General features: G+C 44.1%; 1 protein-coding gene and 1 long non-coding RNA gene across 12 annotated transcripts in view; one reads left to right on the forward strand and one right to left on the reverse strand.

Moving 5' to 3' along the window:
* The window catches only part of mcf2l2 (MCF.2 cell line derived transforming sequence-like 2), a 76,058-nt gene that overhangs the window by 6,172 nt on the left and 51,264 nt on the right, over window positions 1–18,622 (forward strand). For 4 of the 11 annotated variants that reach the window (XM_015360819.2, XM_069197818.1, XM_015360829.2 and 1 more), the window contains exons 1-2: window positions 6,582–6,738; window positions 16,625–16,708. In XM_015360819.2, coding sequence (XP_015216305.2) covers window positions 6,609–6,738; window positions 16,625–16,708 — 214 coding nt within the window. In that variant the 5' untranslated portion in view covers window positions 6,582–6,608. Of the gene's footprint in view, window positions 1–5,427; window positions 5,575–6,579; window positions 6,739–11,453; window positions 11,890–16,624; window positions 16,709–18,622 lie in introns of those variants that run through there. The other 7 variants (XM_015360827.2, XM_015360828.2, XM_069197817.1 and 4 more) reach the window with 6 other exon arrangements.
* Window positions 9,467–11,474, reverse strand: LOC138242285 (uncharacterized). The gene is made up of 2 exons (XR_011191494.1): window positions 11,320–11,474; window positions 9,467–9,629 (listed from the first exon to the last, which is right to left on the reverse strand). It is a non-coding gene; the product is annotated as an uncharacterized lncRNA (long non-coding RNA).

The following is an 18,622-nucleotide window of genomic DNA, read 5'->3' on the forward strand; positions in this document are numbered from 1 at the left end:
ACATTCTTCTCAGTCTATTGTCTCCCTCCTACTTCAGGAACCAGGGAACAATAGTCTTTTCACTTGCTGAAGATGAGAAACCACCATTATGGTCTCAATCAGGGTTCAAACAACGTACTTCGCAGCCGTGCTTTGTGGTCAGCATTGAGCAAGGCGATTCAGAGCATTAACCCGCAGCCTTCCCTCACACAGCGGCACAGCCTGGAGACAGGCTAGGCTGGCGTGTGAGGCAGCTGCACCAGAGGCAAGCTGGGCATTTCGAGTCCAGACACGCAGGCAGTGCCGGGCGCCACGCGAGTCCATGAATCAACCCCGATCCTCAGTCAGAGCCGGCCCACATAAAGCTCAACACCCCGGAGCTGGAGCCCTGCCGTGGTTTCTCACAGCCTTGCCTGGGCGCGCTTCCCTGTGCCGTTATCAGTGTTGCTGTGCTTTGCTGTTTTCGGGGGTGTCACACCGGCTCGTTCAGGTCTGGAGTGCTGTCCTGCTGTCGATCCTTCAGGAAACAGCTGGACGAGGGGCAGGAGCCAGTAAGCAGCTGGCAGCCAGATGAGCAAGCCTGGCCAGCTGGCTCCCTGTCATTGCCAGCCTTCCGACTGCTTGTCCTGCACTGCCTGTACTGTGGGGCACCAGAGCACATATCTCCAGCAGTGACTTTGTCCAGAGGCCAGAGGTGGCTGGGAGGGTTAAGAAGTGCTCTGTGTGCCACTGACATCCTCACAGGCCAGGGAGTATACATCCCGCGACGACTATTCTTCTGGGTTCTTAGCTGGAGCTCCAGTTGATACACTCCTGCAAAAGAATGTTTTCAGTTGAAAATTGCAACCCAGCGCTTGCTTGGAGTGATGCATTCCTTTCCTGATGATCCTCTGTAGTGTGCTCTTTAAAAATGTATCACATTGACTTCTGGCTAACTATCCCCTTTAGTAATCTTCTATTGATTTCTCTTTCTATTTTTCTCTAAACAGTCTCAGTGCCTGGCTTGTAAATTCAGAAAAGGTCATGCTCTGCATTCCAATTGTATGTGTTTTGGTGGTTGTTTGTTGGAAAAAAGTGTTGGAGACGCTGAATAGTAAGAATTGATTTTAAGTGTTTCTAGTAACGAAGCATAGTTTTTTTAACATTGGGTACTGGGAATAAAACATGCTAATTTTATTTGGTTTGCAGTGTTATTTTCCTACTAAATGTACTAATGCAAGTGTACCATTTCTTTTTTAAAAGCTATGACAAAAATCCCCTGCAGGGAAAAGGGCTGAGTCTGCTGTAATTGTTATTCCACTACTCAAGGTGCAAAGACAGTTTTGAGGTTGTGTCCCTCTGTGACATCAGATCAATGTGTTTAGAAACTGCTGTGCATTGATTTGCATGGAGGTGTAAGTCCCCTGATACCACCTGCTCTCTCAGGAGTCTCTAAACCCTGGCCTTCACCACACATACACCGACAGCCAGTCTTCTTGTCTAGAGGGTCTGGCACATGGCTTCTGGCACTGCGGAGAAGGAAGTTACTAAACACTCGTCACTCTCAGCTAGAGCCATTGCAGTGACACGAGTTTATGTTGTGTCCAGTTAGAAGAGGTGGAAGGAGCCTCACTGTGCATCCTCTGTCTGTTCACTGTGGAAAAAGCCTTCCATTTCCCCAGTGACAGCTCCTCGTACCTGCTAGCTCAGCACCTGCAGTAAGATCACTGCTCTGTGCCCAATGACTCAGAGCTCTCAGCTTTAAGAGGAAGAGGACTGAACGTTTGAGGGCATGTTGATCTTTCAAACAGACATTGATGTCTGTCCTGGTATGGTGTTTCAGGAAATAAACATTACTCTAAAGGTCTTTTGATCACCTTAGGGGAAAAACATTATTATTTAGGTGTTTTCATATTAAGTGCAGCCTTCACTAAATCTTAATTTTTGATGGGTGCACATTTTAATTAATGATTAACGCAGAAAAGAAGTCTCAAGGATTATTGTTGCACAGTCTGAGCAAATGTAGGAGGAGAGATCGATGTTTTCTTCGTCCAGATCGGGGCTATATGCCACATGTTAAGACCTGTTAGAGTATTGTTTGCATGTGCCTTAAAACACCTTAACAGTATGATTGGTTAATGACTGTGCTCGGGGTTAATGTGTTGTATGTCACTGACTGTAGACATTAAGCACCACTAAAGAACTGCTTCAGTGACAGATGGAACGGCACTGTTCCCTTAATAAGTGTTTATGTTATGAAAAAGAAAGAGAAGACATATGGTTACTGACAAAACACCAGTAATGATCCACAATTTTAGAATCTTCCTTGCATTATATTTATTACCATTATACACCCTTATCTCACGCAGGAAATGGCTCAACTTCTACGGTATAAACCTATTTGGTAATTAAAATAGTTTAATAAAACAAATTAGCATTTTAATGAATTTCTTCACTGTAATAGTATGGACGTTTTGCATCTTTATCAGCTCAGTAACTCTTCCAAAGGATAGAAGGCATGAAACCTCTCCGTATGGCTTTAAATGTTCATTATGAACCTTATAATTATAGAAATTCAGAAATGCAGCCTGCTTTTGAAACAACATGAGCCAATCCTCTATGCAGCTGCACCTCCTTGTTTACAAAGTAAATGCGCTAAGACAAGGCTGGCCAGAATTTCTCTTATTCCCTTCATGACAGGTCTTGGATATTTTATCACCGCTGCTCACCTGTTTATCACTGCGTAAACGACTACTTAGGAAAAGTAACTCTGACTGCTGTAAAATCACTGCCAATGACATTTGCTGTAAAATGTCTCTGCATTCAGAGCGCTCTTCATAGGCACTAGCAGCACTCCTGTACATTATGTTTTAATAGAGCTCCATTAAGACGCAGGTAAAGTCTAGCGAGTGCTAGGGCAGCTCCTGAGAGGCTGTTCTCACCAGCTGGCTGAAATGACTCTTGGCCGTCTTGTCGGAAATCGTCCCCCCTTGCTTATGGTATCCAACACTGTCCGGCCCTCCAGCGTGGAGAGACTGGCAGAGCTACCCACAGCTTTTGCTGGGGATTTTAATACCCATGATAGGAAATAAAGAAGCAACTGTCACGATTTTATTGTGGCACTGAGGAGAAGTGTTGCTTACCGCAGGAATTTTGTGACATTTCTGCTCATCACCCCCTGTTCCCTGAGCCACCCCAGTACTTCCCTGCGAGCTGTCTTCATTCTGTTTCTCCTGCTTTTCTCAGCTGTGTTTCTGTGGTGTTTCGCCTCCTTGCCCCGTCTTTGTCTGGCTGACAGCTACAAAGAGGAGCTGTCAGTCTGAAAGCCAGAAATGAGTAATTAGGAGCTCAGAAGGACATCCGGCTCAGAGACCCTCCTGGCCTTGAGTGCTGTCTGTCTGATCCAGGCTTCACCGTCTGCTCAGGAATACAATCTGCTTGCAATCCACAGTGTCAGAAACTAAAAAGGCTCAGTTCCTTCTGCCAGTCTGTGTTTGTGGGACCTGTCTGTGGGACCAGAAATTATTCACTCCATCTCCTGTTCATGGCATGATGTGATCAATGGAACACAGCGTTCTAAGTGAGCTCTTCCTGTTTGTGGGACGATTTTGATATTCTCCCTCTCAGATATTTTTTTCAGCCATGTATTCTCTGGGCCTCAGTGAATTTTATTTGTATGCAGGGATATTGAAAGAGCACGGTTTAGTTTAGGATTTTCACAACAGAAATATAAAATTATGTGTTACTGAGGTTTATATGCAAAGAGCTGTGATTCTTGATTTACTTGCAAAGTACCGTTGTGGTGATGGTGCCTGAAGTCAGCTGCCTTTCCCAGGTGAAGGTGATGAGCAGAGCTACCCAGCAGCTCAGGCCTCCTTGTGCCGACAAGGTAATGAGATTGTGCAGCACAGCATATGGTTTGTATGAGGAGTGTGAACCCTGACAGAGATTAGGCTAAAAATGTGGCTCACAGCTGCTGCCTGGTCGGTAAGGACTTGTTTTCTACTGTATCTGTGGGAATTGTGATGTGAAACAAGGAACAGATGACTGGCGACGCTGTAGTCCTGATCTTTACTGATGCAGTCTGGGCGAGACCCTCTGCCTCCTGCCTCAGGACACAGGGGCCCAGGTACGAACCTCAGCCGTACGCGCAGCAGAAAGGCTCTGGACACCTGTGATGTTTCAAAGAAATATTCAGCTTTTACCAATTAAAGAAATACTTTGTTCATGCCGGCAGGCAGTGGGCACTTCCAATGCAAAATAAACGACAACTGACTGAATCAAGGGGAAATGTCATGTCATGTCCTGCGCCAAGACGACGCTCTATGCCATACGGTGTGGCGGGGAGCTGGAGGCCACCGGCAAGCAACGAGCACAAGGCAGGGTGCACCCTGGACGGGGTGCCAGTCCATCGCAGGGCTAAAGGGGAAAATGCAAAAGGGGAATTAGAAACCAAGACGGAGGCACAGACCTGCTGTCAGTCTTCCCTGCTGTGGACCCCGCAAGCACCAGGAATGGAGTGAAGGACTGGCCTGATCTCCAGATCTCCGGTCTGAGCGGGCGAGCTCGGAATCGGGAATCTCCCAGAGGGCGTGGCTCGTGACTGCCGTCATGTTCGGACAAGGGCAGAGCAGGCCTGGAGACGGAGGAAGCCAAGAAAATGAGACATACTATAGGAGACCCTCTGGGCCACCTTGTGCACTTGAAAGAGGGCAAAGGAGACGACGAGCTTTGGACACGTGAAGGAGACTGGCCCTGCTGTAGCCACGCCATGTTGCTGCCCCGTGAGGGTTCAGCTGGCGGAATGCTTTTGATCTCAGATATGAATTTAAGTAAAAACAGGCGAATAAGCTTTTCATGATAGTTCAAGCATTTAGTGTACTGTAGATAAAGGCTGTTCCAGTCTGCTGAAGAGTTTTGAAAACAACCAGCAAAACTACCATAGGTCCCGGAACAATCTGAACATTTAGGTTAGAATTGTATTATTTTGATTTTTGTATCACCGTTCTTATTGTGTCTTTCTTGGTTCAGTAAGTAAAATCTTTATATTGCTTGCATGCTAAACACCTAGAAACATGAAATAATAACACTAAAAATGAGAATCATATTTTCTGCTGGGTATGGCTCAGACTTCTCCACTGCCTTTGCAAGTGTTATTCTGGGAGTTTAAAAGTATTAATTAATTTTAAGATTTGAATATGTTCTAAATCATCCCTAAGCAGTGTCCAAAGGCACAGTAATTTATTTTGACTGCTCTTTCGATGTTTGCTGAGTTCCAGGAGCGTTTCGATTTTGGGAGTACAGTAGTATTTGTATTGGACTGGACAAAACGTTTCGCTGCTTGAAAACAATCTGTGACTCAGGGCTGTTGTGTGCTAGAATAATGAAGGCCGCCCTGGGTGGGAGAGGAAGAGGAAGCCTGGCTTCCAGTATTGTTCAGGACATTTGTAGGAAACCTGGCCGTCTGCTGAACTGGTCCAGTAGCTTTGAATCGAATCCCGGCCTGAGCTCTAAATAGACACACACAGGCGTGAGAGCCGGCAGGCCAGGCAGCAGCTGGAGACCCCTCTGTCAAGAAATCGCACTGAAGAGCGGCCAGCATGGGCTCCGTGATGTGTGAGTATGCATCTACATCGTTATGCCGAGGCTTCGGTTTTCACTCGAAAGGATGATTGTGAGGTTGTGAAAATATCGGCCAGCACAGACGGCTGTATCCATCCGCCCGTTTCCTAACCACTTCCTCCAGTCCAGGGCCGCGGGTCTATCCTGGGCTCCCCCTGGGCAGGGCACCCCTCCATCCCAGGGCACAGCCGGATATATTCTGGATTCTAAAATATTTTGATCCGTTTTGAATAAAAGCGAGACCATTTCAGAGCTGCTGCTGTTCGTAAGATGCTGTGGTTGACTAAAAAGATAAGAGCATCTTGCTGGTCGGTTGGGGTGCAGTCAGGCGTCCTCAGCTGATGTCTTGCATAAGGAGATATTTGTTCTTAATCACAGTTCAGAAGCTGACTTGCAACGTGACCGAAGGGGAAGTAATTCCCTGTATAAGCTTTGTCATACACAACAAAAATACCCTTATGTTAATATTTATATGATCAATTATCTAATTATACAAGAACGTAGAGACTAAAATCAACTAATTCATAGGATTATTAGAAGAAAAATACTATGCTATATTGCTCTCTGATGTTAAAACCAAAACAACTTTTGTTTACAAAACAGTTTCTTTGGTGTATTTTCCTGTGAGATGTTGATGCTGTGAATCTGCTCGGTCAGTCCACGAGGGACTGTCCCAGCTCCTGAGTTGGTCCTCTTGCTGGCTGTTTGAGGTAGAGGAGAGGGAGCAGGAGGCCGGACAGTGTGGGGCCATAGCGCTCAAAATAAACACGAGAGAGCCGGTGATGGAGAAGTGATCAGGACCTGTGAATCTCAAACGCTGTGTGGCACGGTCCAGGGAAGTGGAATGGGCACGGGACAGCTGGAGCAAGGGAGTAATTGAATTAACCTGGGACTGCGGAGCACCAATCACTGCAGCTTTGGAGCTCTCCCTGCACACAGCTGACCTTGGGCGCACTTAAGCGGAAATTAAGCCAGAGGAAGAGCTGCAGTCGGTCAGCGCTGACAGCGGTGCGTATGGATGGTACACAATGGAAGGGCGGTCTCCCAGTCGCTCGGCGGGCGGGCCCGCCACAGTGGTGCACATCTCGGCTGCGGAGATGGAGAGCTACCACCACTTCCTGGGGTTGTGCCTGGACACCGAGGGCTCTGCGGCCGCAAGTAAGCGCCTCGGCGCTGTGTGTGCTTTGTGAGAGCTGGTCCTCAGATAGAGACCTCCACCCGAATGGATGTCTTCTGCTGTCCTTTGCCACATTCCTGTGCTTCTGGTTACTGACATCATGCTCTTCCAGACCTGAGCAGATCTGCTCCATTCCAGGTCAGGCAGGTGATTTTTGTGGGCTGTGCAGGTAAAGCAGTGCAGTGCTTGTGATCAGGTAGCGACCAGAATCAGGACAAAGCCTAGACTGTAATTATTAATATATAAGGCAGTCCATTAAGAATTTTTGTATTTTGTAGTGTAACAACATGCTCTCTTCAAGAAAGGGAAAAGAAAAGCTTAAAATCACATTATTTGAAACTCAGTATTATGTACATTAATTTAAACAAGATCTTACTTTGAGATATGCAGTCTTTCAAATATATTTAATCCTATTCCAAGGTTTAAGTATCTACTGTACGGCTTGTGATCTTGTTTCTAAAATTAGAGATGTCTTAAACTTGCTAAATATAAATTAGATTACACTGTGTGATTCAGTCTAATTCATAGCATTGTCTTTCAACATTTTTAAATATTGTGTTTGATTTGTTACAGACAAAAATAACAAAAACAGCCCTATCATGGAAATGTTAATAATTTGTGCTTGCATCTAAAAACTCAGGAAACTGTATTTTCCAAAGCGAAAGCAGATATAACAATATAGGAAAGTTTGCAAACGAAAGGAAGCTATTTGGTCTACATAGCCTGCTTGGTAGTTTGTAGCTAATTGATTCAATGATCTCATCAGCCTTTTCTTATAAGTAGCCAGATTATCAGCTTCAGCAACATGCTGTAGTTGGGTAGCTTGTTCCAGACTCCCACTGCCCAAAGGGTACCTTTACCCAGAGTGCCTTCTGTTCTTGGTTTTACATGCACCACCATGCAGTTAAGTTAAAGTTGGGACATTGCTTATTGGTGGTACAAGATATATTTTGCAGGTTCACATGATAATATATTATGATATTAGAATTATTTCACCTTTACCCCAGTATAATAATTTTATGAGAAATGCTTAGTAAAGTGTTCATGGAACGTTAATTGAGACATTTCTAAGTATAAATATAAGCATTTTATTGTCCTCTTTGTCACCTTTTATGTTCCTTGTTAAGATTAGATGCTACTTTTACTAACTAAAATTAACAAGATTTAGTGCAAAATACGTTTTCCCCAGTACCAACTCCTTTTATCCTGAATAAAACAATCTTGCAAATCTTGATATCTTGCAAAGACATTAGACTGTTTTTTCTGACACCTTATGTACATGACACTAAATGCCTGTTGTGTTCAGGATCTCCTTAGTTAGTATTGCAGAGGTGTTCAGTATCTCAGACTGACCTGGGCTGTGACTTCAAAGGCAGATCTGTTCTCAGGAGGCCTTAGAGGTGCTGAGAGCACAGGCAGCACAGACACCATAGGCTCCTCCTGAAGACCTTTCTGTTCTTTCATTTTAATTGGGTGTTCTTTTCTGCATGTGATTGAAAAAAAGCAGAAAATGCTTGTATTGTGATGAAAGAAAGGATTTTCAGAGATAGAATTATCAATGAGCATTATGTGGTATGTATTAAGAACTTAGGCCCGGCATTTATTCAGTATAAATACCGATTGTTAGTTGAACTCCTTATTGAAGCAGGTAAATCAGTTGAAAACCAGTTCTCATTTACAAGGTTGGCCTGTTTACACAACAGGTCATTTACTAGGGCATTTTGCATGACATAAGTTACTTAGAAGTGCAAGAGCAGTACCCTACACACAGCCCTCCGCTCTGGGGTCCTGACCATGCCTGAGCTCCAACTCCACACACCCTCATGCTTCCTCTTAACCTGAAGAGTCCGATGTTTGCATCTGCATGTATTGTACATGAGCACAGTCTGCAACCCAGACAGATGTATTATAAAGGAACGTGCTGCATTTAACCATGATTTCACGTAGTAGTAGTGATTTGTTTGCGCAATGATAATAATTATAGTTCCCTGTTTGTTCTGTGCTCAGTGTGACGTAGGAATAAAAGATAAAAAGACATTTTCTAATCTGTTTGACATGGTTGCGGAACTTTGCTCTCCCTGGTTTTCTGCTTGTTCCTTGGAATTTGGGTCAGATTTTCCACGACATTTAATTCCAGATAAATCTGTGACAAAGCAGACTGAAGCACAGCTTCCACTAGGTGATGGCTTGAGCTGAGAACTTCCCACTCAGGGTTTCCTGTTTCAGGTCCTGGTGTTTCTTAACCCCTCTAGTGTTGTTCAGTGCTTTATGGTACCTGGCAACTGTGTTCTCTTGTCTGTGGAAACAGGGCCCCTGCTCAGAGTGACACAAGTTTTGGATGGGTTTAGAAGTTGAGGGGAGGTGGTAAAGGGGCAGGGAGAGGTAAGACAGCTCCACAAAGAGTCTTTGATAATTTCTCAGCACGTCCGGAGGGACGCAGTGTAACCCTGGATCATGGTCAGGGGTGAGAGCACAGAGGTGTGGGAGACACTGAACTGAAGTCTTCCAGAGACAGAGAAGCCTGGAGGAGAGGAGCTCCTGAAGAGGGCCGCTGTGTTGAGCCTCGCCTCCCTCTGCCTGAAGCCCGACCGGGCGCCGAGATTTACTGTGCTCAGCTGTTCCATGTGTTCAAGCGCTCAGGGGGACCAGGTGAAGCTTGGCTCCTCTAATGAAACAGCCTGAGCAAAATAAAGAAAGACCAGCGCATGGTTTCAATTGAATCGTTTATTGCTTTTTGCTGGTATGTGAGCACCAGGCTCTCTGAGTCGTATGTGAGCCGTTGGCTCTCTGGAGGCTGTAAAGCAGGGCAGTGCAGGCCCTCTGTGCTCCTCCAGACCCAGCTCAGCCCTCAGACAGGAACACTGTACCTTCCCTGTGAGAAGAAGACACAGAAGAAATGCTATTATGATGTGAACAGAGACTTTAGACTCTGGACATCCTGTGATGATATAATATAGTAAATTGTAATATAAATGTCAAAACAATGAAAACAGGGTAGACAACCTGTATGTGGTACAATAATAAAGGTTTTGAAAAACCCTCAGCAGTGCCTGTAAAAGAGAAGAAAGGCAACTGTAGTAGAGATTTCTGTAGGGATTATGGGTCCAGCACTGCTGAAGGTTAGAGTCCTTATCCTGCGGTTGTGTGCTATGTGCTGTATACACTACAAGGGCAGACTGGCTGGCAGCTGTCCAGACTAATTCTAATAATCCCCATTTCGAATGAACACTGCAGGACGCTTGGAAAACGCTGGCAAATGGGAGGTGTTTTGTTTGGGAGGTGGCTGCTGGGAAATGTGTCAGCTGATGCTGTGCTGATAGTACTTGTTAGTACATTCGATGCCAACTTCAAACACTGGGAATGCCTTCTGCACCTGCTCTGAAACACACAAGGCAGTGACAGTTTGATACAGAAATGTTTGCTGCCCACATTTGCTATAATTTGCCTTTTCAGATTGCTGGATATGTGTAGTTGTGTCTCCTGTGCTGCTCCACCACAACTTTGCATGGCTTCTAAAAGCCCTGATCTGTCCTGAGGCATCGCTCCGCTGGGCTGTTAGAGACCATGTGAACTCCCTGATGCTGATTCCTTTCGGTATCTAGAGGCTGCTGGGGTCTCAACTATCTCTACTGCAGCACAAGCGCTGAGCAGCCTTCAGAGTTCCTCTCTAGGAGTAGATACAGTTCTGTGCCACGCCTCTCTCTGAGTGATTATGTGAAGTCACCGAATCAATCAGTGCCACCCTGGCGCAGAGCTTGAGACATCGACTGTTACTGAGCCGTGAGCAGTTAGCCTACAGTGTCATTCTGGCTTGTGTGTAATGCACTAATGGCAATTGTGATGATGGGAAATCCACTAATGTACCGGTGTTGCTGTAAGTCCATGCTGTAGTATCAGTGGCTGCACTAGATAGAGGATAGGAAATGTGGTTGTTCTTTAGCAGTGAAGAGTGGGGCAGAAAATTTAAAGAAGGAAATTAGATTGAAACTCTCCGGCTTGTGTAAAGAAGTGGAAAAGGAAACTTTAGGACATGGTTGCTCACTATTTAAACTACAGCTGTTGATGTCATAAAAAAATGGATTTGAATCCAAGGAGAGTCTGGATCACCTCATGGGCTGTGCTTTTCAGCAGTATCACTATCATGCACTGTGCAAACAGTACGAGAGGCTAATAATTATCGCGTCTCCCTGCGACTGCTGCAGGCTAGGCGCTTTTCTTTCTGTCTGCCCTGGCGTTTCTGAAGCGAAACCTCAGAAATGGATTTTGAACCTTGTTCTTGCCAACCTCAGCAGCTTTTGCAAAAATAATTTAGCTGGAAAGAAACGGAGAGGAACTCTGCTGTTGCACAGCCCTTGCTCGGAAGACAACATGCTGTATATGAACTCTTTATGAGACTGGCTGGCAGAAGCACTTTATCATCGAGCTGTTTTACACACAGTACACAGTTTCCCTTTACTGAAAAACACACTGACAGTTGAAAAGACCTGGTCTCAGACATTCCCAGCTGGAGGAAACTGGACAGTCAAACAATACCTTGTTATAGAATAAACAAACCCCCTCACCATCGCAGGGGGCCCCAGGCTTGGGGAAAACTTCATGCCAATTCACACAGGGAGTCCCGGCTCTGCGGCGGGAGACTGTTGCACATGATTTTAATTTGAAGGAATGTTCAAGGGAGAAAGCACACAGACCGAGGCTCACATGTTAGCCCATGAGATCCAGCAAGCAGATTTCTTTCTGGGACAGAAGGCAAACAGTGAGGAAACAGGGAACTTGTAAAACAAATGCTATTAATGGATTCCTTCTCCTCTCTCTCCTGTGATAGGTCTGCTCTGTCTTATTTACACTGAGCCGTGAAAGATTGTGTCAGAGTGCAGGGTCCTACAGTTGGAGGAGCTGTTAGGCTGGAAAAAATTACAGAAGACGTTTCTTCCCACAAAAATGTGCTTCTCGTCCAGGCTCATTCACAGCTGGTGTGTTTAGAAAGCCGAGGAGTAAAAAAAATGGTAGCGGACTCAAAACTGGCCAGACACTCTTTGTTACTGTTTTTTGGGAATGTTTAGTTCATTTTTTTGGTGGCATCCTGCCCTTCTTCACTGTCACAATGATGAAGCGAAATAGACCACTCATAGGTGAGTGTTTCGTTGGTTATGAGACTGCGTTCATAGTTTATGGACAAAGGCTGCCAGGTTTTTGACTCTATTTAACTCTGCCTTTCATGTTGTGTTCTGACTCAGCACAGAGAGATAAATACTATAGCGTAGTAAAAGACCGACCGTGCTGACTGAAAGATTCTTCTGGGTGTGATTTAAATCAGTGGAATTTAGTAAAGATGTGTGAGAGCCTTTGATCAAGCCTATGACCTTCCGAGACAGCTGACAATAAACATGATATTTCACTGTCCTGGTCACTGTCACTAGTCCTGGGGTTAAAGAGTTGAGGTGAGGTGACTGTCTGTTTGCTTGCATGTTTCTGCGGCCTGGTTTCATCTGGTATGTTCAGAACTACACAATGTAATATGTAGGATGCAATGACACTCATGTGGTTCTACACTGCATTATTATATGAATGCACAATATTCTTTCTTTTTAATAAAACCACATCACAGTGATTATTAGCTTGTTGCTGTGTCTGAGATGTGCTGGCCTGTGGAAATGCATTGTGGTTGCCAGCCTTGCGATTTAACCACGAGACAGAAACTCTGTTGTCCAAGTACATTGCCCTTTGGTTCTGATAATCCTTCTTAATGCACAAGGACCTTTAACTGAACATCTGGAAAGATAATCCCTCAGAGCTGGCTACCCTCAGTAGGCCTGGTGTGTATTAATAAGGTGATGCTGGAATGCAAACACTTGGAGCTTCATCTCATCCTGGTGGAGTAGAGGTGGAGTGGAAGTGAAGTGTGGTAAAGGTGGAGTGGAGTAGAGGTGGAGTGGAGTAAAGATGAAGTGGAGTTGAGATGGAATGGAGTAGAGATGATGTGTATGTGAAGTGGAATCGAGAGTGGAGTAGAGGTGGAGTTGAGTAGAGATAATGTGGATGTGATGTGGAGTAGAGGTGGAGTTGAGTAGAGATAATGTGGATGTGATGTGGAGTAGAGGTGGAGCTGAGTAGAGATGATGTGGAGTAGAGGTGTAGTTGAGTGAAGATGAAGTGGATGTGAAGTGGAGTAGAGATGATGTGGATTTGTAGTGGAAGAGTTGTGAAGTGGAGAAGAGGTGGAGGGGAGTAGAGGTGGAGTGGAGTAAAGGTGGAGTAGAGCTGGTGTGTTGTGAAAGGATGCTGTAACTCGGGCTATAATGTACTGTTCAAGCCCGACTCAAACAGACTCTAAGGAACTTACGAGATTCCCAGTGTTTCATCTGGAGGATGTTGAAAGTTTTAAACATGGGTTCTCTGTATTTCTATGTGTGATATGTTTCGAGAAAGTGCCACACAGGCTGTACAGCATTCCCACTGGTAAAGATACAGACTTGTGACCCAGGGCCTCCTGCAGAGTACCTGTCTGTCAGTGTCAAAGGCACAAACACTGAGCAGCTCTCCTCTCCTCCTCTTCAGTTCCCTTTATTCAGTGAAAAAGAGACATAGAAATACATAATATATGAGATTTAAGTAGATAATCAAGTCTGTCATTTACTGTACTTGATATTACGTTACTATGATGTTTACTTTTACTTGCAAAGACTGTACCCCATTTCCCTTGGTCTGTAAACAGAAGGTTATTGATGGAGTTCAGACACTTAATCATGTGACCAGAGGTAAAAAGCAGCTTATTTATATCTGAAATTTGTGAGAGAATGTACTAATCAGGATTGGTCATTTTGAGTCTAACTGTGGGTCTTTAAGAAAGACTGTGCTGTGTGTTACCATGGTGCTGATCTCACCCAGAGTGTCCTTGTAATCTGTACAGAGTCAGAGCCAAGGTCTCTGTCAGAATCTGTCAGAAAACAAAGCAATGCTCTTACTGTCATTCCCAGCCCTGCACTAGGTTATAGCTTACAGGATGGGTTTTCAAAAGCTTTTTTGTTTCTAGTATTCTGAAAATTTCTGTAAATATTTTGCAGGTGTCAGAAGCCCTATAGACAAAGGAAGGAAGAACTCCGGTGATATTTTATCACATAGTTTGGGAATTCTAGTGAATCAAAATGTTGCAAAATGGAGCAAAACATTTGAAAAGCCAGTCTTATGGGGTATAAATCATTTTAATTGAGTTAAACCTCAAGTCTTGTTTGCGCTGCTCTTCAGCTCAAATTCAACTGACAGACAGACTTTTTTTCTCCAGTACAAGACTTTTGTTGCCTGTTTGTCATGCAGGTGATATAAGCGCAGTCTCAGCTCTTAGCCCCAGTGGCAGACATCACTGATGTGTGCTGCAATTCTATTTTCTACTGCTTATCATTAAAGGGAAAGTAACCCATGTTAGTAGTTCTTTATACAGAAAAAAAACATCAAGTAATTCTAGTTTTGGTTTTGTTCTGGATGTGGAATTTCCTACCGAAATATTTTTATCATATTTTTATCAGGTGCTGTGGCAGAATACAATGGAGAAGTCAGGCATGTAAGAAGTCAGAAGGGCTGTATGGAATGAGGTCATGTTAACACAGTAATGTCTGTAGAATTAAACATGGGCCACAGCTGTGCTAATTAGTTAAGTTAAGTCCTCCCTGAAACCAGGGCTTCACTGAGCCAAAGACAGTAACTGTAACTGTATTACTACTCTGATTGTTTTGACAATATTTGATTCCCTGGGATATGTGCAGATACCAGGAATCCTGGGAATCTGTTTGCTGCAGAAAAATCGGACATATTAGTGACAATCAAATACTATTGCTCTGATTTATTCCCCATGAATATCTCTTAGGAAAATGTACAACATTTCAGTGAAATTCAGTACCTCTTATTTAATAAGTAACAGGGATTAATGGTACAGAGGTTCTTATTTAGGTGGCTAATCTAGACTTGACTTTAGACAAAAAAGGATGATGATTTAAAAAATGCCCCGTCACGCTTTTTTGGTGTCAATAGCTCTTGCAGCTGCGTCTGGAAGCAGCTCAGGAAATCTTTTTCAACAACATGGCTGCACAGGTTGTTTCAGACATGACCTGTTACGAAGTGTCTTTCAGGACCCCATGCAGACGACACAATCCGGTAGGGAGTGACACACACAGGGGGAGACGAGGAACTGGGGGGGGGGCGTGGCGAAGGTGCTCCAGGGGGTGTGGTCCAGGGTGAACAGTCCAAAAGGGATCTTAAGGGAAGTCCAGGGTGAGAGAAATGTCCAGAGCCGGGTGATCAATCCAAGACGAACAAGACAAAGTTAAAAACCGGAGCGGGATCCGGCAAAGGGTCGGGGAGAAAAAGGGGGACGGAACCAGGCGCTCCAGGTCCCGGACTCGGCTGGTTCAGGAAACCAATGCAGAGCCCAGAACAGAGTGAGCGTCTGGCTTTTGTAGGAAGGCAGGAACGGGGAGCAGGGGCACAAAATCAACTCAAAAGTGAACGAGCCAGAGCGCCCTTAAGGGGGACGGACTACAATCGTGACACGACCCTTTTGTATCTCTTGGTTCAGTTCTGAGCTTGTTCCCTCTAGATTTCCTCTTCTGTCTTCAAGTCTTCATTTCAACTTAACACCTGAGCACCACTCGTCCTGTTCACTTTCACTTACTGCATGTGATCCTATCAGGTTGGCTCATGGTCTCCTCTGCTCTGTACTTAGGAGTCGTGGTTCCCTTAACCTGCCTGAGACACTGCTTAGAAGCCAGGACATAACTCTCCCTCTTTGAACGGCTTCCTTTGTAACCAGAAGAACCCTAAACCTCTCCTCCCTGCCAGTCACAGATTCAGCACTTGGTGGTGTTTTCCTTGCGACAGAGGCAAGAGGCATCTACATAACCAAGATTCACCATCACATGAAAAGTCTGGACTTTCTAATATTAAAGCTCTGTTTTTCTAATAAACGCATACCTTTAGACAAACAGAGCATATTGAAGCATGCTCTGATAACTATTCTGTAAAACCACTGTGTATTTCCTCAGCTCCATATTTAGTAGCTCTTTTTCTTAGTAGTATTTTCTGTAAGCACCCATTGTCTCTTATATTTTTCTTGGTCATATTATAGATATTTATTTTAGAACAAAATGCAGTGTAAGACTCGGCCTCACATCTGTAACTATTTTTGATAATGTTAGCTGTTTATATTTGGCAGGAGCTTTGTGTAATTAGTAGGGAGTCTAAGAAATGGTTAGAGCTACCAAACACGACGCGGATCTGCTGCCTCCGTTTCAAACCTTTACTCTATATTTAGCTTCATTGTGAATCTTCACTTGAGAAGAACAAGCTCTTAATAAAGTGCGATAATGCAGTGCTTTATACTGTTTCACAGAAGGGGTTTTGTTTGCTTTTAAAGTTTGGTACTTGGCTTCAGTGAGCTTTGGGGTGAACTAAACCATTAGGGCAAAGGATTATGGGAATGACAGGGAGCCCCCCTGGCATAAAAAACAGAGTCTTCAATATGGAAGAACAGAGCTGTGAAAAGATGTTTTGTGTGGCCAAATGAAATTTTAAAGGGAAGGCCCCCATCGCTACAGTCTGAGCTACGGAACAGGCATGATGACTGAACCCTTTGTCCTGAGCAGCCAGAAAAGTGACCAGAAACTCCATAGAAGCAGAGTTACGTGCAAAAGAAGGGACTTGTAGCGAAGATTTTGTTTTTTCCGTGCATCATAATCTTCTCTGTTGTGGAGATTGTCTTATGACTAAGCCAGTGTATTAATACCTGAAGATGTCCTTGGTCAGTAATGTGCCGCTCTGATCCCGAAAGCTACTCTTGACTCTCTGGCTCTGCGCTCTGTCTCTCCTCTCTCCCAGACGAGATCATGCAGCAGGAGATCCGGCCTCTCCTTGCCGTGGACATCATCGAGCAGCTCCACCGCCAGTTCGCCATCCTCTCAGGTAGGGCTCGGCTCCAGCTGACGGTCTGCACCCCCCTGTCACACGCTGGCAGGCTCTGTGCTGCCACATTTCACCACCAGCTCCTCCCCTTGGACAACTGGAACACAACGGCTAATTCACCAATGACACATACCTACACGATTTCTGAAGTGTTTATAGCTAAAGGAGCTGTTTACATAAGAACATATTTCATAATTAACCTTTAATGTCCAGTCACTTGGTAAATACCAGCCATGACTGTGTTTCATTGCTGCTGTTTCCCTACAGAGCACGTCCTTGCTCTTGAACCCGTAGTCCTAACTTGCCTCCTTGTGCACACTTGTTAGTCTGTGCCCTAATACTCCATGGGCAAATTGCACAGATAAATTACACGCAGAATGTGTTTCTCCCCTGACTGTGTCACTGGGGGTCTGTTCTTGGGTGGGTTATATTCTTATTCAACACATTAACTCTAGATACTCTAACTGTAAATTACTGCCTGCATTTTACATATTAACTATTTCCATATGAATGGCTCAGATTTGCATCAGTTCCGACTGACTGGGCTAGGAACTTTAACGTGTGGAAAAATACACATTTGCTTCTATCCTGCACACAACACCTTTTCTTCTTACCTCCTAAAATGCGTCATTGTGAAAGTGACACAGATCTCCTGGTGAAATGCAGGTCTGGGCGCTCTGTGAAAATTTTTTTTTTATTTTGTTACCTCTTGTGTTTGATTTTCTTTTTGAACGCTCAAAGCAGGAAATGCCTGCAAGACATGAAATCATTACTTTATCTTAGCAGGGAGAATACATAAAAAAAAATAATTTAATGGTAATCATATTTTATTGAAGCTTTGCGGTTTTTATGCGCTCAGCACCGCAGGTCTAGGAGAATTGTTACCTAACTAGACAATGAGACGCAGAATAAGTGTGTAGAAATAAAAAAAGCTGAAAACATTGCTGTGAACCAGTGAAATAGGTTTGCAGATTGAAGGCTGACAGCTTGTCGTGGCTCAAGGAGAACAGGCTGGTCTCCCGGGCGCAGATAACAATTCGCTGCAGGTTAGGCCTTCCTCATGCAATAGTCTGATCCCTGGTCAGAAGCTATACAGCCGCAAAGAGCCCAATTAACAGCTCCTCAATGAGCTGTTTCAGTGGATTTGTATTTCATAGCTGTTCTGTAGTGCGCTGCCTTTGTTTAAAATATTGAGTGGTTATCGAACAACGTGTGCAGGGCCAAAGAGCCAATACACATGTTGTATTGACTGTAATGATATTCCTTATTCCTTAGATAACAAATTACCTGTGATGGAGGAGGAGTTCAGGGAGCTGCCTTAGATCAGTTCAGTTGAGCTGGGATTGCACTGTGCGGGCTCCTCATAGTCTGCATCCTACCATAAACACACAATACCAGACAGACAGCAACAGAAACGGACAGGAAATCTGTTTCCTGAGGTTCAGGAAATGTTTAAAGGTGGAATATATAGCAAGGGAGAATTTAATGGAAGAAACAGAACAAAATAAGAAATTATGAAGATGTTTGGTCTTCTTTATGTTAGTGAAGGAGAAGAAGAAAAGATTTGGCTTTAGAACTATTAAGCTTACAGATTTAACTCATTAAATGGTTGCTGTTAAGACATACTTTTTTGTGTTTTGTGTCTGGCTAAAGCTACTGTTGTATACATACAGCAGTTGAAAGACCCTGCTAGATTAGATGGATGAAAACTGTTTTGTAAAGAGAAACAGAAAAAAGTAATTAAATGCAGTACTCTGTTCTTCCACACTCATTACAGTATTATATTTGTTAACTGAATTTGACATTATAAATTGTGGTATTATTTATGGTACATAAATTTTAATATATTTTTTAATTTAATAATGTATTTTAAATGGAGCAGATTCTGTCTGTGAGAAATGTACTTCTGTGAGG

Source organism: Lepisosteus oculatus, chromosome 13 (genome assembly GCF_040954835.1).
Source record: "Lepisosteus oculatus isolate fLepOcu1 chromosome 13, fLepOcu1.hap2, whole genome shotgun sequence".
Classification (NCBI taxonomy): Eukaryota; Metazoa; Chordata; class Actinopteri; order Semionotiformes; family Lepisosteidae; genus Lepisosteus; species Lepisosteus oculatus.